This window comes from Nesoenas mayeri (genome assembly GCF_963082525.1).
Source record: "Nesoenas mayeri genome assembly, chromosome: 1".
Classification (NCBI taxonomy): domain Eukaryota; kingdom Metazoa; phylum Chordata; class Aves; order Columbiformes; family Columbidae; genus Nesoenas; species Nesoenas mayeri.
In genome coordinates, this window is record NC_137541.1 from 58,985,286 (window position 1) to 59,011,823 (window position 26,538).

General features: G+C 42.8%; 1 protein-coding gene across 1 annotated transcript in view; it reads left to right on the forward strand.

The window, feature by feature from the left end:
* NUAK1 (NUAK family kinase 1) overlaps positions 1 to 26,538 on the forward strand; it is a gene marked incomplete at both ends in the record, with an annotated part of 47,541 nt that overhangs the window by 14,658 nt on the left and 6,345 nt on the right. Inside the window, 3 exons of the mRNA XM_080359325.1 lie at positions 10,350 to 10,470; positions 21,689 to 21,840; positions 23,123 to 23,188. Coding sequence (XP_080215451.1) covers positions 10,350 to 10,470; positions 21,689 to 21,840; positions 23,123 to 23,188 — 339 coding nt within the window. The remainder of the gene's footprint in view (positions 1 to 10,349; positions 10,471 to 21,688; positions 21,841 to 23,122; positions 23,189 to 26,538) is intronic.

A 26,538-nucleotide genomic window follows, 5' to 3' on the forward strand; every position in this document is an offset into this window, starting at 1 on the left:
CCCAAGCAGAACGTACTAATGAACGAAAATGCGCTGTTGGGTGGCTTCTTCGAAAAAAATACTTCTAAGAAAGAGTTTAAACAATGTCCAGCACTCTTCCTTGTTTAATGTGAATTACAGCCTTGTACTGATATAGCATCTTTCACCTAAACATGTGCAAAATCACTTTAGAGACTTTGGTAACTGCTAAGGTTACCATTATTTAGCAATTATTTAGCAGCACATTGCAATAGTTTGCAGCAGTTGCTTAGAGGGTGTGAATTACCCCATTTCCAATTTAAATTATTGGGAGGAATTACAGGAGACTGCAATTTTCAAACTGGAACTCAATCCAGGCACTGGGGCTTTATAGCTCTCATCTTTTGAAAGTTATAAAGGGCGTTTTCTAATGAAGTAGCCAAAATCTTGGTTTTGTGTTTCATCCCCAAATCAGTGCCTTCAGCAGTGTGCGCTCCTGCTTTGGAGGATTACTTCAGCGTGGTTCACTGCTTATTCACAATGAAAACCAACATTGAATTAAAGTCCCTCTCTGCTGCCCCACGTTAGCATTTTGCATTACATCAGCAGCTGTGGTAGCTGGGAGATCAAGCCTCAAAATTAATGTGAAATCGATCTTGCAGTTTTTGGAGGGGGAATCTGTAATACTCATGTAACACTGAGAACAGTAAACTTGGGGCTCGTGAATTCTTTCACTCCTCTTTAACCTGACTTGCCAGTAATTTAATTAGTGCTAAACAGTCTGCACACAGCCTTGCAGAAGTTAAAAGATTGACTGACACAGGATTTGCTTCCAATGACTTTTCCTCTTTTGCACATGTGCTGGATGGACCTGCGCTATGTTTGGAAGTTAATCAGTAATGATTGCACAATTCTAACCTTATGTAAACTATGATATAAAAAGACATGATAGAAATAGATGCTACCAGTTTTTTTCCCACTTAAAAGTGAAGTCAGCTCTTTTTTTCTGCTTTTTCCCCCCTCTTTTGTTTCCACCCCCTCTTCCCCGCCCACCTTTCCCTTTTGGTTCTAACAAAATTGTAACCAGGAAGAAAAGCAGTTAGACTTTGTGAAATCCCAACTCAGTGTAGCATTTGGCTTTAGTAAATGTGGAAGCCAGAAATAAACATCTGCTTGGCAACTTCACCAGAAGTTCACTGTAAATGCAGTTTTCATCTTTTCAGTGAATACGGCATTCTGCGCTGGTTAACATCTATTAAGGGGGAACGATCCATAGTTGAGGTTGTCAAGCATTTTTTTTTCTTTTAATTATAGTTATGAACCTCCGTTGCCTCCGGGAAATCCCCTACACCAGTTTCTTTCCAGATATAATTTCTTATGTGCCAAAACATGAACTTCCCTTGAAAGCTTGAAGGTAGTTGGATGGGATATTTGTGGGTTATTAGACTTTGGAAAAGAGATGGTGTTCCATCGATCAGTGCATGACAGCCCCAAAAGTTCAACTTAGCCTTTTTTTTTTTTCTATTTTCTTTAGTCGTTCAGAATTAGATCATAAGGCTGCCTTTTTTTTTGTTTTGTTTTGCTTTGCAGGCTCAGTTATGGATATTTTAAAGTATTAAATATTACATCTTTGGATATTCAGAAGGATATGGAGTTATGTTTAGAAGCGAATAAGAAAAAAATCTAAGCAGTCCCACTCTTTTCTCCAAGTCAGCACAGGATGGGATCTGTTCTGGGGTGCCGGCCTTGGGCTCTAGTCCCGCGGGGCAGGCCGTGGCTGCAAACATCTTTAATAAGCTCATCTTGTCACATCTCTGCTTTTTAGCAAATCCTTTACAACCTCTGCTGTAACCAGGGCAAATTAGTTTTGCTGTGGATCAGGGGGGATTGAAGTGGGTGCAGATTTGCAGTAGCTGCTATTGGGACAGTGAGGAGGGGTATGAAGGGGCAACTCGAGGCAGCACTGTGGGCAACGCTTCGTTGTTGTTAGGGATGGTGATCACCTGTAGGATCTTTCTTCTAAAACCAAACAGCCCTACGACTCAGAATTTCAGGAATGCTGTGTGAAACGCTTTTATTTTGGGAAGCGAGACGTTCGTTGGTAGATTCCTGACATACATCAGCGGACTGTCCGTTTCTGAATTCTGCAGCCCTCCCTTCTCCCTGTTCTCAGCATTCACTGCCTCACAGTGAATCAATAACCGGGTTGCTAACGTGTGGTTTTAAATGCTATTGGAAACCAGATCTATGCTAAACTAGATCATTGCTTTTTAAAATTCCTAGTGTTAAATCACTCCTGAAATGATTAATACAGAGCTGTAAGATCCATCTGGTAGCAAGGATGACTGGAGGCCAGGATTCTCAGTGTTAAATGAAGAAAGGTCTGCCAGGTAAATTTACCAGAGAATGCGTGGTGTAAATATGCCAGGCTTCATATACCAGCTGAGGACAGCGGGTACCAAACAATGAAGGGATGTAAATTCTCCAGTAAGGCAGTAGTTACTCAGGAAATGCGCTCACAAATCCTGTTAACAGGCACCGTATGCGGGGGTGAGGAAAGAAGTGGAGGAAGGGTGTTGTACGTGTTCCTCCTGGCACCCACTTTGTATATGTACAGCATAAATGTGTTCATCTGGTGCCTTCTACTGCTTATTAAATCTTGGTTGCACAGGCGTGTTTTTCTCTGTGAATAAAGAGGGAACTAGAAAGAAGATATAAGCCCCTTGCCTAGTGTTTGTGATTAGTTAATTCCTCTTCAATTGATGAATTGTTTATGATATTTTATTATAACAGCAGCTATGTCCAGCAGAACCAAAAAAGGAAAATTAAACCTGAGATAATTATACCCTTGTTCTACAAGAGGCACTGACACATTGTGCCTCAGCTTATGCAAATAAAATTTTCATTTAACATTTATCACACTGACTTGGGACTTCTAGTGCCTTGGTGCAAGAGTGAGTTTTTCTACAGGTAGTAAGTGATATAATGGCAGTAAATCAGCTTTGGTTTTTAGAATCATAGTCCTTTTTATGTGATACATTTGGACGAGAGGAATGAAGCAGAGAGGCACAGATGTTTGCTATATGTTTTTACCATACGGAGTAAGGCAGATATAAAAAATACCCTTGCCTCTTAAAAGCAGATGAACTTGAAAGGTGCATCATGGCACGTGCATCCTTGCCCTTTATGTGTGCAGCTGCTGGTTTGTCACAACAATAGCAACGTTTTGTCTTGGGTAACATCCATGACACGAACAACCATGCAATGGAACAGAGTAGTGGGCAGAAGCCCTGAGATTTAAATCAGCGTCTCACTGAGTGCAGATGGCACTGGTTACTGCTTTGAGCAGCTCCCCTGATTGCTGCCTAGTTTGCCAACGTATCAAACAATAGAGTTGGGCCGTTGATAAATAATTAATAAGGATTTTGTTGCGTGCTTATCTGCCAGGCAGCATCACCATGGAGATGATCTGGCTTTTAGGATCTGAAAAGCAACAATCTCCAAAACAATGGCATTGTGTCAACCTTGTTCTTCCTCTGAAAGAGAGTGCTCTCTGAGATGTGTTAGCAAAATGCACAACGCCAGGCACTAGTTTTGCTTCAATTCACAGTGGCTTTTTGTCCAGCTTTGCAGTGAGTGCATGAAGTGTTTTCTATGACCATGCAGAAGCTCATTCTTAGAAATGCACGTCCTGCATGATGCTGTTTGTTACTGCATGTGGCCTGGGATTAGAGTCCCAAGATAGCTTTTGTCCAGCAACTGAACATAGCAAAGATATACTCATCGGGGAACAGACTTGCAAGAAGTCCGCATGAGGATACCTTTGCAGAACCCTTTGGATGCTTGACTTCCCTGTAGTGATATCCAGCCATGGCTCCTTCTTTCCACCTGGAAGATCCAGAGACCAGATAGACAGTTATTCAGCCCATCCCATGCCTTTCCTTTCTCTCCTTTATGTAACCTCTGGAAGTGCCATTTCAATGCAACTGTGTTATCAACATCCCCCTCCTTATCATTTGCTTGCAGCAGCCTCAGGGACCACTCAATATCGTAGCTTTGTTTCTCTTCCTCTTGTGTTGGCGATGTCTGGGCGAGGAGCCACAGGCAGAGACTCCCCTGGAAAAAAACATAATACCATGCCAGACTTTGTTCCTTCTTACTCAGCTCTGTGGAGCTGGCGAAAGAACAATGTGCCTTTTCTCTCCCCACCCCAAAACATCCTCTGCTCTACCTTTCTTTTCGCCCCCTGGATGAGACACCTATTCTTTACCACCCCACCCCTGTTGGCACTTGATTCATTGCACTTTCCACCTTGGCATCTCCAAGAAAGGAAGCAGAGCTGTGAAACGGGCTGGGCTCACCCACTTCCCATTGCTGGGTGGGGACGGCCTCAGCTCACAACTTTCAGAAAGGAGAGATTTATGTGCGTTTAACCCTCCCCTCCCTTTTCACCCAAAGAAAATGGTTTTTAATAATTTAAGCTGCACTTCTGACATATCTCCCAGCGGCAGCAAGCCGGTTTCCCTTCCTTGGGGGCTTGTACTCTCTGTCCTGATGTCATGTTCCTGACTGTCCACAGTAGTATTGCAAGAGCCCATTGGAATTTGCTTGAGCACGGGTGGTATGCACAAGCGCTGGAACCAGCTTAAAAGTCACAGCCTCCATGGTGGAAAATAAAAAGCAGTTTGTTCATATCTCGCCACAGTCCTAAAAATAGCCTTGATAGATAATAAAGAGTGGAAGATTGTTTTCAATGGGACTGAATGTACTGCATGCAGAAACTGCGGGGGAAGGCTTAGTGGGTTGTGTCATTCAGGTGGTCAGTCTCGGTTACAGCACCAGCCAATTTAAAAATCTGTGACTTTTGGCACTGCTGCTAGTTCTAACTTTGTTAATATTCGCACATCTCAGCTGGAAATGAGGCAAATGTAGGTTCTTTTGTTTAAAATAAACACATGAACTAACTTCCTGAAATCAAGAGAAACAGCTTTACACTTTGGTGAAAATATAGCTTTGTTGCTCATCCCATAAATGGTGATGCCAGCAGTGACTCAGCAGACAGAGAGAGATTTGATATGGAAGTGGACACCTCCTGTCTGCTGTGACCTTTGCCAGATGTTTAAACTTCCAGATGTTTTTCTGTACACAGTGGTCTTGGTCTGCCTCTGTGAAAAGAAAATTCCACCCATTTTGCTCTGCCTAGCAGCCAAAAGGCTTGTAAAGGAGGAGAGGCATTTCTCTTACAGATAGGACTGAATGTACAGAAACCTTTGCAACCGTCATCTTTTTGAAGTATTTATAGTTTAATTCAAGCTATTTGTACCAAACTAAAGCATAGAAGCATGAAGTGTGTTGGAAAATACGTAATAATCTTTCTACAGCAGTTCAGAGAGCGAGTATAAATCCTCTTTCCAGCAAATGGAGACAGGTAATTTATTGCAGCCTTGAAGAGAGCAGCTTATTTCTCCACGCTTCCTGCCCAGCAGACTCCGCAAGCTGACTCATGGAGGGATGGGAAGCCAAAAGCTGTGCTCCCGCTTTCCTATCTGCTTCTGGAAGGCAAGAGCCACAGTGGAGCGGGGCCTGTGCTCGTGCAGAACTGTTAGGAAACCTGAACGTACTAGAGGTTCTTCTCTCCCTTGCCCCGTATGTTTTGGAGACGCCCTTCTCTCTACCTGCTTCTGAGCAGAGGCTAGGAGCAGAGCTGGTGACGCAGGTGGAGGTGGTCTCAGTCCATCTCTGGTGCTCCTTTCTCCCCCTCTGGCCCCATCCGTGGGACCATGTTGCCATCAGAGCTGCAGAGGAGATACTGAGGATGTTTCTGGTGCCTATGGCCAGTGTTGATCCCCGGAGGGACCATCACATGGCTGAATTTCAAGCTGTGACCTTGGTGCTTGTGCGTATATTTAACTTTACATGTGCGAGCTGTCTCACGAAAGTCAATGGCCTGCTCGCATGTGTGAAGTTAGGCATGTGCTAAAGTGTTTTGGCAGATTGGATACTGTGTTTGTAGGGGCTTTGGGTGAACTTGAACCTGTTTCGTTGGGGTGAGAGGCTTTAGATTTCATTATTAAGAATCTGATATATTGCACTCTCTGAGTGCAAGGTCTTGGAGTTATCTGAAATTCTCATTAAGACAAGAAGCTAGGAAAAATACAAATTCCTCCACTAGTAAAGTTACTAAAAATACTGTAATTAAATTATCTAAGTCTTAAAACCAGTAAAATATATTGAGAAAGTGTGGTAGAGCTATAAGTACAGTGTTTTGAGAGTACCAAAGGGACTAGCAGCACTTTCTCTGCAAATCCTGAACTGGAATATTTGGAGTAGTTAGTGTAGCTGATGTAAAAAAGCGTGTTGTGTTTGCCCTACTCTTGATTCATGGGCTGTGACCCTTAATAAATTTTGATGTTGCACATAGTGGAGCTGTTGCTTTTAGAGAAAGCAAGGAAAGTAAGCAGGCAAGCAAGAAAGAAAAGGATCTAAAGAATGAACAAACAAGTTCTTTCAGAAGGTATTTCTCAACTGAGATTATTTCTTATTAGTTTTAAGTTGTTCAGGTTTATCATGTACCATATCTGGCAGCAGTCCTGTAAGTGGGGTTTTGAAAAACGGAGCCAGCTCTGTCTGGTGTTAAGAGCATAAGCACACTTTGACAATGTATTTTCTGGAGTATATTTCTGAGTAAAACACATTTCATGAAATAAATTCCAATATTGATATTTTAGAATACCTAGAAGAGAGACTTGCTTTACAGCCTGATACCACAACATACAGCTAGGGATATTTTGCTCAGAGATATGAAAACAATGAAATATATAGTAAGTACTTAAAATGTGATCGTGAGGCATAATGTTTCGGTCAAATACTGAAAAAAAAAAAAAAGCAAACCTGCACTGCTTTCTTATTTATGCTGGTTTTTTTCATGTCTGTAGATTTAAGGCCATGTACCCTTGCTGACACAGTCTGAGCAGACTGATGCAGGTGAAGGAGGGTTGGCTGGCGGAAATCCCTTTCTGAGAGAGGAAGAGCCGGCAGGAACGCTGTCTCGCTGCTCCGTTAATCTCCCTTTGGGATGCCGCCTCTGACTGCGACATTCTGCTGACAGCTGTCGCTCGCCGCTTGGCCGTTCAGGCCCGGTCACCAGCAAGGCCGTGTGCTCCTGGTGGCCTTTGAGCCTGTCCGCTTGGGGACTGTGCAGGCGGCCAGGCAGACGGCACCGGGTAAAAAGCATTTACTGAGGTGCCTTTGAATCTTTCACTTCCCCGAGGCTCTTTTTGAGGGGAAAAATAGCAACTGAATGTGGAGAAAGGTGTTGGGAATTAGCCTTTAGTAGTGAGATGCTTAATTAAGGAGAGTGCTCCTGTGATACGTTGCACTGCTTGGGAGCAAGAGGCAGGCAGTGATTTCTGAGATGGTACTGTCCTTGTATCCTTTGGGAGTCCAGCTGGCTTTCTGTTTTGATTTCCTCATCTCCTAAAAGCAGGTGAATAGTGCTGTCTCACCACTTGCCTCCCAAGGTCTAATTAATAAGCAGCAGCACTCTGCTTTGAGCGTGCTCATTTGCTATGCAAATAGCGATATTATTTTGTTAGTACATGTGAATGTCCGAAGCCAGGAGCTTATACTGGGAACGTGCTGTGCCCTGGCTGAGGGGCTTTGCCTTCCCACCAGCACTCTGGCTGTGGGTCAGGATTGCAAGGTATGGTCCTAGCATGGGCAGGTGGATGCTTAGTAGGATCCATGGACACCCCATGGACACCCCTGGAGTTAAGATAGTTCACTCCTGCTGAGTGTCTTTCCCTGTTTCTAAATGCCAGTCACTGTGATCTGAAGCAGCAGAGGGAGGAAAGACGAAGCCTTGAATATTAAGAGCCAAGAGATGTGTTTGGCATGCTTTCTTATGCTGGGCTGAGATCTTGCAGCCTGGATGTCACTAACAGAATCCCAAGTACTACAAGTACGCCGCTGAATTCTACCCCTGCAACTGCTAAGTGATGTTTTCAGGAGAGCTTAAGTACCCTCTTCAAAATTCAGTTAAACTTTTAGGAATAGTCTTTATAAATTAAGGCTTCTAGATGCCTTAACCACTTTTCAACATGGGTTGTGAGACTATAAATTCTCTGGTTGTGTCGAAAAATATGTTCCCAAGCAACAGATCTGTCTGCATTTGAAGATTAATCCAAACATATATTTACAGAGTGCCGCCACGCTTTTCAATCACATTTGCATTTTGGTATCTAAAAATATGTGTTTTCACGTGTGCAATTATTCCACGGAGGCCATTTGCACTCATTATGTGTAGACTTACAAAAATCTTGCCTGTGAAGCACAGAGTCAGGTTAGTAGGAGATTGGTGTGCCCTCTGGGGTATCATTATTACTTTACCAGCCATGAATGGTGAAGAATTTGCTCCCTGTTGTATATTTGACAATGAAACCCTTCTTAAATTCTTCCTCAGAGCCAAGTACAAGGCTGTCTTTTAATAAAAAAATGTGTTTTTACCCATGTCTATATTTATTTCTTGCAGGAATGCACATGCTGCTCCAAGAGCCACCCACATCCTTCTTGTATACAGGGTGTATTTGCGTTTGCAGCCTGTCCCAGTGCAAACAGGGGAAGGGAGAAAAATCCAACCTCATCTTTAGTGTTGGTTGCCTTCTCCATCTCTGGAATTACTTGGAGATTATCTTGGTCACTCATTCAGTTTAAATCTGTTGTATTAGCTTTTCTAGAACTGTGCGCCGTGTAGATAAGACCATGGTTATGTTGTTACTTTTAAAATCTCCATACCAAATATTTGGGTCAAGAGGAAGTAAAGAATTATTATTTTGGTTCTGTCACACAAATCAATGTATGCCTTGAGCACTGCTTTTTTTTTTCTGTTGTCCCAAAGTAGGATAGCACCTGAGCATGAGCTTAATTTTAAGCATGTGCTGAAATATTTGAGAATTCGAGGGTATGGGGGATGTGCTTAATGATTTTTTGAACAATGTTCCTTTTCAGAGTTGAAGGCTTTGTAGGAAACCTGATCCTTTAAACTAGCTCCTGTTCATGTACATTTCAATTTTCTAATATTGTAAGTTTTTCCCTTCTTTCTTCAATATCCTCGATGCTACGTCATATAATGAAAAGACTACAGGTCATGCCACTTGCAATTACTGAAGTAGGCAGTCAATTTTATTATTTTTTCTGAAAGAACTAGGGAATCACAGATCTACAAATGTTTTCCCAGGAGAGGTCCGCAGTAGTTGGCCGCATAGAATGACAAAAGTGTTGTTTACCCATAAAAGGGTGGTCATCTCAGCAGGTCAGTGATGTTTTTCAAAGACTTATTGTTGATTTTCAACTAGCTGGTAATTTATTCCTTGAACCCTGGCTTACAAAAATAAAGCAGGGTAAATATTAAGTATAAAAAGGCCATGCTGCCATTCAGTATGCACAATGCCCTCACCTTCCCTCTCCCACCAGCTTCTTTCTCTCCATTGTTGGCTTCTGCATTTCTCGTAGGCCATGAGCTGACCTCTGCGATTATTTATGGCGTTGCTCAGATAAGCCCATTTTTCACAGGCAGCACACATACACACACTCACAAGGACTGTTATAATTTGAATTTATATTGCAAGTTCAGCTATCACTTCCTCTGTTCCCACCCTGCCTTTTGGAAAGATACCCAGTCACACGATATGCTTAAAAAAAAAAGGTTGCTGATTGAGGAAGGATGCAGGAAGGATATGGTTTTGCAGCGATTGCATAAGTGCTGTGCCGGACCTAAAAGCCTTAGGTTTATATGAGGACGAGTTTAGATGTGAATTTCAAAGATTTATTTCTTCTGATTTTTAAATAAGTCGCAAGTCCTGAGCAGTTTGCCTGCCTTAGAGGACCCTGAAGCAACCTGTGTTAATGTGATCCTCAGTGTTTTAATATGGACAAATATAAGTTTGTAATCGGCACCCTGGATTCCCTGCCTCCGTTTCATCACAGGTCTCAAGCTTATTTCAGAGAAATTGTCTCCAAAACTTCTGTTTGAAACTGTCAGATGCAATCATATCTAAGCAAATGTAGTTCCCATGAAAATCTTTTGAGAATTTTGCCATTTGCCTCAGATGGAGAATACTTAAGGCTAAAATGGAGATCCTTCCAAAAGATGCCATGTTTCCCCTCAGTGAGGTCCTAAGACCTGAAGACCCTAAAACTTCATGGCACCCATCACTGTAATGAGAGTGTATTCATTCCTATAAAATGAAGGAGCAGGGGCATGGAGGTTTGTATTTTGTTTTGGTCATTTCACGTTCTGCCAACATCTAACATCTGTATGTATTTTTTTGAACTCTTGGATTATATGCATCTGTTCAGTTCCAAGAATAATGCTTGATTTCCTGAATTTATAGGTTGCAATAAAATCCATTCGTAAGGACAAAATTAAGGATGAACAAGATATGGTTCACATCAGACGGGAGATTGAGATCATGTCATCCCTCAGCCACCCTCATATCATCACCATATATGAAGGTTAGTGAATGCGATTCTCCTCGCTTACTGCTCTGTTATGTTCTTGTAGACCTGATGTTCATGTTTCTTGAGATCATGCACCAGACAAACTCTTACTCCCAGTGTAACACATTCCTTATCAAAGAGACCCCTTTGCCTGGAGCAGCTTCTTCATGTGTGGCTGAAGTGCAGTGCCCACTGTGGCAGGTGGGAAATTGTTGCATGTATCACTTCATCTCCTTGCTCCTGTTGGACACTTCAGTTTAATTTCACCGTCACTAATGCATCAACCCAATGTCTGCTTATGTCCCCAGCCTCTAAACCAGTCCTTGAATTCTGTATTTTTTTCCCTGGACTGCACGAGACCAGTCTTGTCTGCTCTAAGCCTTTGGTCCTCGCTTATGTGTTGGTTAGTCTTACTGGTTCCATCACCGTTGCTTTTTTTCCCCTGAATCCCAGCATCCGCTTCCTATCCGCCTCTCCACGCTTTCCTGTCAGTCTGGTTGCTTTATCATTCCTGTTTCCTCATCCTGTCTTCCCCCTCTAACCCTTTTCTTCCTGGGACAGAGCCGGGAAGCCTGTGCTAATTCATGCCTCCAGGAGCTGCTCCCTGGTCCCACAGAAAGGAGCAGGAAGCCAGGGGCATTCCTCCCTCATTTGCCTGTTTGTTTGTTTGTGTGTATATATATATATGTAGAGTGTCACTCTGTAGTAAAACCTCCTCCTCCTCCTTCCTTCCTTCCTCCAGTAACAGCCTAGCTCTAGATGGGATGTTTGCGCCGGGTACGTGCTAAAAGACACCGGCCAAAGGGTGTGCTGCTGTGAGGAGGGCAGCTGGGGTGTGGATTCCAGAGGTTTGGAGGGACCCAGGTCATGCAGCCTTGTCCTCAGGGATCACCTCTTCTCCTAGATGCAGAACAGGCAGCCCAAATTTAGCCCTACGTCTTTACATGCCCGTGAGGTAAATGCGCAAGGTGATGATATGTATATGGCAGCTCCGCTCAGAGAGTTGATACGAATGATTAAAACAAGGGCTGGCTTGGAATACTGTTACAGTATCGCATATTGAGTTATTCAAAAGCATGTTCTTGTACTTAAAAAGAGATGAATATCTGTCTTTTTATTGAATAAACTCATAACAGGATCTGGGAACAGAAAAGGGGAGGGATGCTGTGTCAGCATGTGGGTTGCAAATGGAACAAAAGTTATTTCAAATGTGCACAGGAACTCAGAAAGAAAAAAGATTAAGCATGCTGCGGTCCTTTGACCAATTTCCCTTCTTATCCTTACTTTAAATAGTTTCTACTGAGTTAAAACATTTGTAAAAGTTAAAAAGATTACAGCATTTTTAAGAAGCAGACAATAAAGTCCCATGGGAGCAGAACTTTCCCTCTGGCCCCGTGGAAGGAGGAGCAGTGCTTCTGCAGCAGAGCCAGTCAAGCTCCGCGATGCAGGAGGGTGAGTGCCTACGGAAGGTGATATTGTGGTCCTCTTGTGGTCCATCAGTCAGCAGCAGAGCGTTGCAGTGACAAACCTGGAGGCAGATTTTTCATTTGTTTCTGGGAAGTTTTCCATTCTGTTATTAATTTGTTTTCATTTTCTAGAAAGCAGAGCAGCACTTCATGGCTTCTTACATCTAATTTCTGGTCTGAGAGAATGGGTAGTAGAAGTCAGCTTCTTGGCTGGACTGTAGCCCATTGGAAGGAGTTATGTAGAGCAGAGGTATAGCAGCTATACAGCTTGTCCAGCCTTTCCAAGCACTCGAAGTCGGCCTTTAGCAGCCAATTCTGTAACGTAGATATTGTCACAGTGGGAAGACCTGTGGTTGTGCAGCTGAATCCAGAGGAGCAGTTACGTACTGCCCAGAGGTCAGGATGTGAGCTCAGGGATCCTTAAGCGTGTACTTCATTTCCAGCTGAAGAATACTTGTAGGGAAGTTAAGGGTCTACATCTAGGACTGAAGTATTTGTATCCTCTTGAAGTCAGATTTAAACACATGGCTGCTCCTCTTGAGTGGTGCATAAAGAGTGATAATATTGGTATCCTCTGACATTAAATGTTGAAATTAGTCCTCAGGGATGGGCTTAATCTCACTAAATTTAAGCCATCCAACGTTTAGACAGTTGGTGTACGCTAGAAGTCTAGTTTCCCTGTCCACTCTAGAGAGATCAGCATCTGCACAGGGTGGTTTGTTTCCTCATGGGAGATATTTTTTTCAGATAGCTGGGATAAATTACATACTAGAGGCTCCTGTTGGATGTAGATGAAGTCTAGCTGACTAACCTAGATCAGATGCTTAACTTCTAAGCTGAAGCCACCCCACAGATCTTTTTCTCTTCTCTGACTAGTTTTTACTGTAGGTTTTCAGACTGACACTGCATGTGTGACAGTGCTTTGTGTAGGTACCAGGTTGCACGGGTCTACCTAGCATGGACAATGCTGTATCTCCCAGTGATATCTTTGAAAGCTCTTTGTATTGCGTTTACAAACATGTGTTTTCCTTAAGTAGGATCATTGTTTAGGTATCCTTTTGACCTGCCTGCTTAAAAGCAATTAACCTCTGAATTTGTCAACTTGATGTAAACACAAGGTTATATTTTTCTTTTTCTTTTCTTTTCTTTTTTTTTCTTTTTTTTTTTTTTTTTTTTTTTTTTGATATCAAGCAGAATCAGATGTGTGGAAACAAAGCTTTCCAGTTTAGAGATATTTTTTGTAACCTAATCAAAAGGCGCATACCTTGCCCGTTACTGCGAGGGCAGACATACAGTTGTGACTCCAGAGAAATTCCATCCTCTCAGCAGGGCTGTAATTGGCAGTCTGTGGAGCGTGGCTGCGAGGGAATTGCTCTTTCAAGTGACTTTAAACTCCTTGAAAGGGACTGGATAAATGAAGCTGGCTTTGCTGGCAGTGTTCTGATTTCAGCACATAAATTTTAATTTATAGAATAATGCCTCTGTCCATTCATCTGTCTGTCTCCCCCCCACCACCTTCCTCTGCCCTCTTTCTTTTTTGCCTTGAAAACTTCAGGATTTGATAATAAAACCTTTGAGAGCTAAGATGTTTTTCCAGGGGTAGCCTGAGTGCAAAATCTATCCCATCTGGCAGTACTTTATAAAAGTTAAACCAGGGAAGGAGCATCAGGCCTGATTCTGCAAACATTTAAACATGTGTTGGACCAATCATGGGACTGAAGTTACACTTGGTACATTCAGGAGTGAGGTCTTGAGTCTTTGTCATCTTAAATACAGTGCCTATGTGAGTGTTTCTGTGCTGGAAGAGTTGTCCTTGGTCAACATAACCCTACAGAAATGTCTGCCCATTTGCAAAATGCACTTAAAAATAAACACACTATTAGCTAATGTGTTTGCAGAAAGAGTTTAACGGAGATATTTCCTGAAGAATGAATAAATATTAGGATCACAATTTGGTGCCCATGGAGTATGATGGCATTATTATGAGCAAGTAACAGAAGGAAAGGATGTGCTGAAATGCTTTGCTGGATTTGGGCCAGGATGTTTAGAACAGTGCTGGACCCTTCACAGCAACGAGGCACAAAAGGAGCATTTTCCACGTAAGAGGGACTTCTTTTGTTTTATTTTTTTATCTTTTTTTTTATGTTGTGTTTTTGGTGCTCTTAAGGAAAAGCACAGGGATTCTCCATCATGTATCTATGAGCCTGCAATGGCTTAAGCTAGGTTGCATGCTTTGGTTAATCAGGAAGCCGGTTCAGCCCTTCTGTACCTTCAAATGCCAAAGCCAAGGGAAGAAGATCTGACAGTGTCTTAAGAGTGGTGGAACAGTATTTCATGGTACTCCTCCTACTTGCCAAACACATCTTCAACCTCACACTTGGTGCCAGGCTTCACGCAACGAAAAGCAAATGCACGCTTCAAACGCACGTTTCAAACACACATAGGCCTGTCCCCAGTGTGAGGTTTTTTGAGTTGTGTCAATCAAGTCACCGCGTTGACAGCAAAAGCAGCCACCTTGCCAAAAATCTGCCTGGGTGGCAGCTGGTGAGGTGTACAGACACGAGCCATTACTGACCATCTGTGGACCCCCAGCAGCACTGGCTCAGGTAGGTGCCTCCTTCATCATCTGCGGCCTGTACCTCTGGATGAGGAAGGCAGGGACAGAGGGGGCACCTCAGTCCCTTGGCGGGTTTGTGTGTGTGCAGAACAGGCTGCTGGTGCTGGGGAGGCAGCCCTGGCCTCTGTCCCAGCCTCTGATGTCTCCTGGTTTTCAGATGTAATCAAAACAAACTTTGGTGCCTACTGGCTTCATCCTTTCTGTGTCCAAAACACCTGAAAAAAAATCAAAAGTCCCTTAAAACATCGCAAGAGCCACTGGGGTTTAAACAATAATGATGAAATATGGAAGCGTGGAATGATTTTTTTTTTCATTTAGCCAAGACAAAGTACTTCAGCAGTGACACTACGTAGCCACATTTCTAATTGGTTTCCTCTAATTATGTAGGCTTTTGACCTTCGAGTGCTTTATTTCCATTGTTTTCAGTTGATAATGTCCAAGAACATAAAGTCATATTTCCAGAATCTGGCAGTAGTAATGAAAAGGAGTATAAACAAACTTAACTCTTTATTTACCATACCCCACCTTTATGAATTTCCTGTCTTTCAGGATAATCACCTAAACAACACTTTTTCAGACGTGACATGAACTCAAGTGCGTGAGATCACTGGCAAGTTCAATTCAGATGTCAAAGTGATTGCAAACAACGATGACATTTATTTCTGTCTTTCCATTTACACAGTCCTCCCACTGCAATGTAAATGTTTGCTCGTCTGAAGTTCCTCAGTAGTTTGTAATCATATTAAAAAAAAAAAAAGGGGGGGGGAATTAGCTCTTGTATTCTTTGCCAAAACAAAAGACAATTAGTGTAACATGTTATTGTGGCCAAATTAGCGACTCTCATTTTTCCTTCCTTTTTAAAGAGGAGACCATTAAAATCTCCATATCCTTATTCTCTGAGAAACAACTTCAGCAAGGATAATGGTTCTCATTCTGATTTAATCTCCTCACTGGGGAGTAAATTCTAACATGCTGTCTGATTTAAAATGATTATTGCAGGTTCTTAAGTACATTCCTTTAATTTAAGAAGCAATGCGATTTGCCTAAATAAAGCCATAATTCAGAAAACCAATTTACCACAAGCTTAGCTTTTTAAACACATACTTTATATCTCACTATCTTCAATTATAATTAAGCATATGCATAAATGTATGCATATGATTATAAGTGGTTTTCTACATTGGACCTTGGATATTTTCACATTTGCGCTATTAATACATTAAACAGTCACAAAATAATAAAAGAAAAAAACAAACAAACAAACCCCAACAAAAAGAAAAATATGCCAAGGAGCTGTAAAGCTTTCAAGGCAGTCAAGAACACAAAAGATGCATTGGGCTGAATTTCTAAGGCAAAAATCACTTTTCAGTACTCACATGTCTTTTTGAATAATAATTTGTGCCTTATTACACAAGTGAGGCAATTGGGTCATACATGACTTTTCTGAATGAAAAGGTTATTCTAGTCTGCATCTCCAAAATTAAAAACAAACTCGCTTGTTCTTTTGATTTGGCTGACCTTTAATAAAAGAGCATTTTGTAGCAGTGGAAAGGTACTTCTGTCTGCGGCTGTTAGGAGAGTAATAAAAATACCGCTGAATGGAAAGACACCAGATGGAAGGAATGTCAACATACTGGAACTAATTTAGGAGATTGCTCTGATAGAGAGCAAAGGCATGAGGAGAATTCAAATGGTTCCAGTGTGAAGAGATTGGCCGCCCCTCTTAAACTAACAAACTAAAATCCTTACCCCAGGGTTACATGTAAACCAAATGGAATCAGCCCACAAGGACGTAGTCCATTAAGGGGGGAAAAAAATCCAACCCCCTCGGGACTTGCTCTGACTTTAGCATCCTGTAAGCTTGGAGAAAGGGCAAAAGCATTCTGCTTTGTTTTGCTTTTTAAATTTCATCGCAAATAAGTCCAAAGCGAACTGTCCTGATAGAGAGGTGCACAATATACTATTAAATCTTTCTGACTGATGTTTGCAAAACCATGCCCATGTGGGCTTTCAACACTTTTAGGGTGAAGTCCATTTTCAGGAGCATTTAAGATGGGTAGTATGTTCATCCAATGTCAAATTTGTCCCATGGAGTTTCAGTGCGGGTGACTCCAGTGTAGCTAACAGAATGAATTTAGCAGTAGGGTTCAAAAGAAGAGTGCTATCAGCAAGAGGTCCCTGTGCAGTCAGTGCTATTTGGAAAACGGAAAGCCGTAGATAGAAGCTGAGTTCATCATTTCAAGGCCTCTAAATATAAGTAAGTGGAGAGATTATATCCAAGAATTATTGCAGCCTGTGAAAGAGACAGATTGTTGATGTTACAAAATGTACTTTGTCTCAGATATGTCTTTGGTAGTGAGAAGTGAAGTTCTTTCCCAGTTTCACATTTATATTCTTCAATGAGCTTCGAAGCCAGCAGATTTGGTTTCAATTATCAGTCTAGAAGTATAGAACTTTCTTTCTGTCTTTTTTTTTTTTTTTTTTTTTTTAAATAGACACGTAAGAGTTAAGGGGTTAAAGGAATGCTGTAAGAAATCTTTCCTGGACCACTGCAACTGAAGCACCCTTTGCTGCTTGGGCAGGGCACTGCTCGCAGCCTCTGCTGAGGCTCTTGGGGTGGACAGGACAAGCCCAAGCCAACTTAGAGCCCGCTGCAAAACGCTGTTTCTCCACATTGCTGGGACCCATGTCTTAGTGCATGAACACATTGCTCTCGCTCATCTCCTAGGGATACAATCACATTGTTCCTCGCACCTCGTGGTACATCCCATTCCTGCTGCCTGCTCCCTGGCTCCTGATGTGGTCTCACAGTGCTGTCCCTCCCTCCTCTCCCATGGCCAGGCAGAAGCGTAGCCATCTTAGAAGACAGTCCTTCATCCTTCAGCCTTGTCTGCAAAGGAGTGCTGTGATTTTTCAGGCGCTGCCCTGTGCTGCTTGACCGCTGTGGCTGAGGCCTTGCTGCAGCTCTCTTAGTGTAACTCAGCTCACAGAGTGGTGGAAATAAACACGGTGGCTCAGAAATAAATGACACGCAGCTCGTAGCCAGTGTTTCTCTCGCTACTGTCTCCTCTAACATGTGGAGTTCATGCCTCGTATCTAAGCAACCCCCATCTCTTGATTTGCGATTGACAGGCCATCTCTCCTGCTACCACCCATCCGAGTGTTGATACTGATAGTTCTCCACTTATTTGGCCAGCTCTGTTTGCAGAGTATCGATAGTTTGAAAGAAGCGAGAACAGCCCCACTTTTCTTACACATAACTTTCCTTCCCTTGAACTTGGTCGGGGTTGAGGAACAGGCTTGTAGGACATGGCTGTCCCACCAGCAGCAAGCTGTGTGAGCTTCCTGGGGCTCAGCGTCCTGCCGAAGCTGTGCTTCTCCGTCAGCAGTAGCTGCTGCCAGGCTTCAGGCACGCTTCTAGGCGGGACTGAGTTTCAGAATGAATATGCAGTAGGATGGCAGGTAATAAATCGTCTACAATGAAAACAAAGAGTGAACCAAGCAGTCCCAGAAGCTATATGGAGGCAATCCGTCCATCATCAGCCTGCAGGTTACAGCCCAGGTGTTAACAGGGCAGTATATTTATTACCTCATTATTATTTGCAGTAAGTCAATCCAGCCTTTAATTAATGCCCTTCTCTCTTCCCCCAGCCACTGGCCACAGTGCTTTCTTGGAGCGTATGTTTATAAAACTACGTACCGTGCTCGGAAGGGAAATTCAGAAGTGTCTGTATGAAGCCTGCCTGGCATCCTAGCTGCTGCTGTGAAAATCTGTTTTGTACAAGGCTGATGGTCTGAGACGTGCCAGAATGTCACCTTGTCATGTGCCTGATTGTTTTGACCACTAAATTCCTCCTTAATATTGTGTGTGTGTATAGATATAAATCTTACTGCCTTTCTACTCCCTACTCCTTCAGTGGCAGCTCCCGTTAAAGACATTCTTTGTTCGCTGTTCAATTCCCTCTGTGCATGAGAGTAGCTGCGTGCCCTCTCACAAGATTCAACTGATAGGATGGAGCTGTTCTGAACCGAAATGATGCAGTTGTAAAAAAATACCTCCCACCTTCCTGGAAAAAAAACCAAAAAGATTGTCCATTCACTTCTGTTCCTTGGTGGAGAGATAAATTGCTGTTCAGTTCTGTAACTGTTCAGCTATGATGATGCTTAGGACGCTTCTGTGATGTCATCTAAGTCTAAGAGTAGTGTCCTTCTCATAATTCTCCCTTGTGGAGAAAAAAGAATGTGCCAGTTTGTCCTGAGTGTGCTCATAAACTGCAACCGCAATACAAGTTACTGGGATGCTTCTGTTCTCATTGATCCTAGTGCGATTTTGTGACAAAAACTGAAAATTTGGAACAGTGATTTATTCTTTCCCAAATTTGAGTTTAAGATACTATCTGTTTCCTAGTGGGCATAAGAGAAAATTTGAAATGCAGAGTACATTTAAATGCACATTCCTCCAAACCAAGTGCTTTCTGCCTCATTTCTGAAGAAATGTAGGAAAATATGTCTGGATTAGGACTGGTATTAACATGGCAAATTTTAGTCCAGAGAAATTGGATGATGTAATTTAAAACTTAAGAACATCAAGGATGATTTGAGAAAGCTTTCATGACTGAGTGATGAAGGCAAAACTTTAATGAAGACATGTTTTGGAACAATGTTCCATGGTAGCAGGGCTGTTAGTGCTGTTATTGGCCTCAGCAACACTGAACAGCTGGTGGGGCATCAGCAGTCGGAAGAGCAAGACATGAAGAGCTGAGGGCCCTTTCGCCTCACCTGTGCCCCTCTGGTGGGGTGAGTGTCCCCCTGAGCTCAGGCTGGTCCTTGGCTGCTGCTGCTTGGGGTGTGATCTCTTGTCAGAGTCCCCTGAGATCGGTGGTGCCATGTAGTGACTTCACTTGTACAAGCATATTATAGAATCACAGAATAGTTTGGTTGGAAGGGACCTTCAAAGGTCACATAGTCCAACCCCCTTGCAATGAGCAGGGACATCTTCAACCAGATCAGGTTGCTCAGAGCCCCATCCAGCCTGGTCTTGAATGTCTCCAGCGATGGGGCATCTACCACCTCTTTGGGCAACCTGGGCCAGTGTTTCACCACCCTCAGTGTAAAAAACTTCCTCCTCCTGTCTAGCCTGAATCTCCCCTCTTTTAGTTTAAAACCATCACCCGTTGCCCCCTGACTCATTGAATCAGCTTTGTTTCTTTTTGTTTGGTTGAACTTTATGTGTGTGCGTATTTTTGTTATTGCTGTTTTGTTTTGTTTTCTTTGGGGTTTTTTTTGGTTTTTTTTTTCTTTTAATCAAATCTTGCAAATAAAAGCATTTTTAGTGATTTCTCTGAGCTTACTGAAACTCTTTTTTTTTTTGCCTTCCTAAACAACCCTTTATTTAACAACCCTTTCCAAGCTTAGCGGAATGCATGTGTGCATTACTGCTTTACTGGTAACACATAACAGCGCTTCCCTATACAACACAAGGCATGTTCAGTTTTTCCCAGACAATATCAGTCTGTCATTCTTGGAGAGGATACTGTACGTATAATCCATCCAGAGACGGCTCTTCCAGTTTCCGAAGTTTATTGCTAATGAGGATGCACATAGGATGTAGTCACTGGCAGGAGCCTCTGCTTCGGGGTACGGTGAGGCCAGCAGACAAGTAAGCGGCCAATTTTATCTGGCTGTTCACTCTCCCTTTTATCAGAGCTGTTTGGCTGGTGTTCAGGGGTGTTAGAGGGAACTGCAGAGGCTTTGGCTTGTGGAGTTGAGTGACAAGGTGTGAGAGGACATGAGGCAAAGCCTAAAAGCAGCAAATATGTGCTTGTTGAGAGAGGCAGCTTCGCATTTCACTGCAAAAACTGAAGCTGTGTTTTGGTTGTTCTTTTTTTTCAAAACCCAAATCATTAAGGACTACTGGCTGAGCTTTGCTAAAGAGATATAGGAAGGCATCATTCCAGTAGGGCTGGTCAAAGCTAGCATCCGTTTGTAATAACCCCTGTAACCTCATTAATTTGCAGATGCTTTGCTGCCAGCGTGACCTGGCCTCAGCAGGCTGCTGTCACAGATAAAAAGAGAAGGAAAATCATCATGTTTTAATATGAGCAGTGGTTATTTATGGCAGGTGCAGTCAGTTTCCAGTGGGTTGCAGTGGATTTTTGGTGTCAGAAGGGAAAAACTATTTAGCAGCCAGAGCATTGTGGCAATTTGAGACTACTCACAGCCTGCTTTACTAGATTAAGTGTTTAGTTATCTGCAACTCCCAGCGAAGTCCTTGACAGCATGTGGCACAGTGTACCTTCAGCCCCTAAGAACAGTCAACTTGTGACGTGTATTAGGTGGATGCTCCTCTCATGGCTGACGTGGGAGTTGCGCATCACTGCCGGCTCTGTGCAAGTGGGAAAGGACAGATCTACAGCGTGCAACGGGACACACAGTTAAGGCAGGAGATAAGTAAGCTCAAGGATGGGTTGGGTGCAGAACCATACTGACAAGAGCTATACAGCTCCGGAGACATTGCAGCCCCTGCTAGCCAAGGTGTCCATGCCCACCATGCTGCTGTACAGAGTTGGGCTGGAAGAGGATGCACTCATCAACTGACTGTTTGGATTTTGATGGTACGTGAGAGCCAACCAAGTCATTCTAAGCAAAATGGCAATTCTGTATTCAACCAGTCATTGAAGACAGGTTTTATTATGCCTTCTATTAACCTTTTCTGGATGATGTGATAGCTCCTGATTCCTTCTGTCCTCTGGCCTCAAGAGGACCACTGTTAAGAGGCGGTGTTTGTTGGAGACGAGGTTAGTATTCAGATGTCACTGGCACAAGTTTCCACCTTGCCTCATTAGGATCAAGTTGACTTTGCCTCCCTTTGACCCCATATTACAGATGCAAATACCTTTTTTCATGTAGCCATATGAAAGTGAAGGTAGTGTCAACTTCATTCTCTTTGTCTGAGATGTAATCTCACTCTGGAAAAACTTATTTCTGGAGCTTGCCTTTTGCAGTGGGGTTGGTACTAATCTATCTGGGCTGCAGTGATGACATAGGATGTGTTCAGTCATCTTAGGTCTTCTTCACCCTTTAAAGTCTCCATTTTCAAATTTATTGAATCAACTTGTGTGTGGTTTTTTTTTTCTTTTATCCTGTGCAGTGTTTGAAAATAAAGATAAGATTGTGATCATCATGGAGTACGCAAGTAAAGGAGAGTTGTATGATTACATCAGTGAGAGGCGGCGATTGAGTGAAAGAGAGACGAGACACTTCTTTCGACAAATAGTCTCTGCCGTACATTACTGCCACAAGGTGAGCAAAAGATTTGATATTAAAAAATGCTCTTAGGAGGCTGAGTAGTGACTATATATTTCAAAATATGTCTGAGGCAACAGCATTCATTATTAAGTATGACAGCATGTGATGATATCAGTACAACAGGAGATCTTCATTAAACGTGCTACAGTAGTTCACTGCCTGTTTTTAAAGACTAAGGATATTTTCATATGTTATGGCAGATACCAGCCACTCCCTTAAATTAGCCCTACATTGCATTTTTGCCTTGGAAATAATTCTCCTGGCCTTAAAACCAAAACGATTAACAACATAAATGAGAAAAGGCATTCCATAGTACTACAATGTTAACATTAATACATTCAAATGAATTATAGTTTGAAATTTGAATATGCAAGTGAACAACCTAGAATAGTAGATGAAAAGAAACGTACAAGTGGTCACATTTGAGCTTTAGCATTCTGGACAGGCAAAAGTAACTTTTCCAGATGTAGCAGGAGCATCAGAAGGATACCCTTTGCTAATGACTTTATCCATCATGGTACCCTCTAGAGAGACAATTTAAGGAATTAAACCCCAGGTAGCTGACTGACTGTCATAGTGGACCTTTTGTCCTTGTTTATGAACCAACTGCATAGAGCCCAAACTTGCATGAGGCTAAAGGCAATGAGCATCTAACGCATTTTTTTAATTTGAATTCTTAAACAGTTTAATCTCCACTTGAATTCTGATGAACAAGGGCAGTTTTCAAAGTCTTCACAGCACAGCGCTGAAAAGCTGCAGCAACCTTCCCGGTGCCATTAGTTTTTCCCAGATTTCTTTAAAGAAGACTCTGACCTAAACTCAGCTTGTTCACTTCTATCCCTAGCATTTACAGTCCTTTAGGATTATAACTCCTCTGATCCACATGGCTGCATGCTGGAGGAACAAGGACTTTTGTAAGGACTAATGTCATTGACAGATATTGTTTTCTGATGCCTGGGAAGAATATATTGCTTTCACGCAGTGGGGGCAGGATCTGGGCTGGAATTAAGTTCCGAAAAGACACCCCTCAGCCCTCTGCCCCCCCACCCCCCTGCTGTTATTGAGGCTTTGTGGGAGGACAAATTCCAGTCATTCTTCCTTTAACCACACACCAAATGACTAATACAGCGCCTGTCACCAGTCACTGGGCCGTGAGTGTTATGACAGTGAAATCAGCTCTGAAATGTAGATGAAAAGACCACCCTGCCAGCTCACCTTTAATTTTGCCAATATTTTCTTATGTTCTCCCCCCTGTATTTTTTCTTCCTTGTTTCAGAACGGTGTTGTCCACAGGGACCTAAAACTGGAAAACATCCTTCTTGATGACAATTTTAATATTAAGGTAGGATTCTTTTTCTCAGCTTTGCAGAATAGATTTGCATGTTTTGTAACATTTTTGTCCAAGATATTAAAGGAGACAGTGTTATGGCAACAGCTACTAAGCAACAGCATCTGGCAAGAGGCTCAGGGGTTTGGAGGGTGGGGAAAGAGCACCACTGGTGACGAGTCATACACACGAAATGAAGCTTTACATAATTTGGGGAAGAAGGTCCTGTCCTGTCACCCAAGGGCCATGATTCCCAAAGCAGTATCTGTGTACTGATAGAAAACAGCAGAGCATTTCATGCAGTCGGGTTTATTGTAGGAATCATATTATTGCTGGCTGCTGCTGGGGCTAGGAAAAACTCTCCTGATCTGCAGGGTTCAAGTGCCTCCTAAAGAACACACTGAATATCCTTTTGATCATGGCTTGAAAATAAGCAAATAGAGTTTCAAAATAAACCTAGTAAAGCACATGTGCTTCATTAGGAAATGGCCTTGGAACTCCAGACACAATCGTATACTTTGGATAATGATGTCAGTTATGTCATTTCCATGTCATTTCTCCCCAGTGAAAGCATGGGAATGACCTTTTTTCCCTTCTTCTTCTTTTTTTTTTTTTTTCTTTTTCTTTTTCCTAAGAGCTGTAGCACAAAGATAAATAATGCAGAGATGAGTGTAGTTTCCAGGTGACTGAACATGTTTCGCCTTCAACTTTGTTTGTCCCTGGGTAGCTGGATGTGCAGGTGGCTGGGGGCACTCACCTATGGGCAAATAAATGGAGGGAGGGACGCCGAAGAGTTTCTGCTGATGCTTGGGCATCCTTGCTTAATTAACAAAGTGATCGGGGAGCTCCCTGCATAGCCAGATATCTAAATAGCCTGGATCTTCATTTTGTCTCCGCTGAAAGCCACGGGGCTACACGCGCTGCCTTCTGTGCTTCACGCTGGAGAGATTGTCTTCATTTTAAGCTGATGTGCAATGGAAATGGAAAGTAACATATGGTAGCTGCCATCTGTGTAACGCTGATGACAGAAGCTAACTTGGATCAACGAGCGGATTAAAGGCACATAAATATGTGGTTTCTAAAAATAGGCTTTTACAGAAGGCCCATCCAATGCAATACTTGGACGTTTTGCTGTTAACATCCAGTGTTGGAGCAAACCTCCCCACTCCTGTTCCTGCAAGGACACTGGCTGCAGCAGCTTGAGCCGTTCTCAGCAGCGCTGAAAACAAAACGTCGCCTTTCTAGGACATTGTGTATGAAACCGGCTTCCGCAGGCAGGATGACCTTTCTTTCCGCATTACACGCCAAACTATCTTCCCAGCTAATCAGAGAATTCTTGAGAGAAAAGAGGAATTTGGGGAATTTGCTAGCTGCGGCGGGCTTGGATCTCCACGCTGTGGTCCTCATATGCAAAACTCATCAGTTCCCCAAACCTCACGGGAGCTGAGCGCTGTAGGAAGGCTCTGCTCCCTCCCCTCTCTTCTTTATGGGAGGCTAGTGGTCCTGCGGGGAGAGTGGGAGGATGGGGCAGGAATGAGTAGTGGTGTGTTCACCTCCAGACCGCGGAGATGACCCAGGGGCTTCAGAACCACAGATGCATTTCAGCTGCCATAGCGAAGGGCGCTGCTGTGGGAGAAATTCGGGTAGCTGCAACTCCCCACCTCCCTTCCAGTCATTTTGACGGCTTTTTCTCGAAGGCTTCCCTTTCCCGCACTGAGCTGTGCTGAAGCTGCCATGTAGGTATTTTGCGTATTTCCATCCAGGGCATGGCTCTGGGTGGGCAAAGCGGGCCTGCAAAACTCCCTCCTTGTCCCCTGGTGACTATTTCTGCAAAGGGCGACAATGAACCTGAAAAATAGACGGAGTTTGGGAAGCAACTGGAATTTCATACATCTTACTATCTATAGTGTTTGATTACTTCAAGAGATGACTTTTCGTGTTGTTTTCCTTTTTCTCCCTGCTCTCTTTTTTTTTTACAGCTTGTGCCTAAAATCAGCTTTGAATGCTTGATGTTAAGCACGCTGCCACTATTTCCCTGATGCCGAAGCTCTGAATATGTTACTGTAGTTTCTGTGTTACTTGCACAGAATTTTCTCACTTTTTCTTTGTTTCACTAAACAGTAACCGTTGGCAAGGAAACACATATGGAGCTGTAAATTGTTTATTAGGAGTAAATTTATCAGGTCCTCATTCTTAGAGTATTTATATACGGTTTATTCAGGCGGAAAAAGAGAAATATGCAGTTTGGGGCTTGGTATTGACTGATGGCTTCAAATACTCAGTGGAAGGCACTTTCTGGAAATGGAGTGACAGTCTTATCTGTACTCTCCCAGTATTTATATTTCATTCAGTGGATTACAAGGCGCTTGCAAAATTGGCAGTTTGATTTTAAGAATGAGAAAATGAAAGGAATCCCTTTCTTCTTGGGTGCAGTGTGCAATTAAATAGATATTTCCAAAGAAGCGATTGATCTGTACATTATGACATATACAAACATGTCATACTAATGTGAAGAAAAAATGAGATATTTTAAAAGTATATGTACAGCAACTTAAGCAATACTTCTAGAACAGGAAATAAAGAGGACAAGTAATCCATTAGAAATTAATATCTGACCTAAAAGGGCCCCAAGCCATTTTACGTGATACTACGCTAACTTGGAAACCATTCTTAAATTTTAGTGAGTTAAACAAAGGTCATGAAGCAGTGTATGGAGACATAATCAGCTTTTTTTTTCAAGAGTTATGATAGTGAGTACAAGTCTCTGAAAACAGAGTGATGTGTTGGCGTACAGCAACTAGGAAACACCAGTGTCTGAAAGCTGGCAAAAAAATACGTGTTTTGAAGAGTTCTCCAGGTCCACAGGGCAGAGGTGGAGGGTGATGAGCAGAAGAAGGTACTCTGATCTATGGTATATAATTATGTTGTCCATGGACTTAGTCTATGCAATAATACCTTCTGCAAACTATTACTTAAAACCCCTAAATGCAGCAAACACAAGTGAAGAAAATAAGTTTTAAACGCTTGTGAGACTGAACATGCACATAGATCTATAGGGTGCAAGGAGTTCATCCAGCCAGTTAATCACACAGAACCTTGCCGTGCTCCCCAGATAGGCACCCAGCTATGGAGCAGAAACCCCGAGTGTGGGTGTCTCTCCTTGGGGGTGCAAGTGTGTGGATGTCAGCAGTGGGGCACAGTCCTAGAGCTAAACCTCACCAGGGCACTGCAGCCTCCCAGCACAGAAAAATGGTATTTGCTTTCTTCTTCACGGTGCCATGTCCTTTAAGGAAATAATGCAGTGATGAACTTAGGGTTTCTGCAGCACATACAAGACTCTCCTTAGTCACATTCATGTGGCAGCT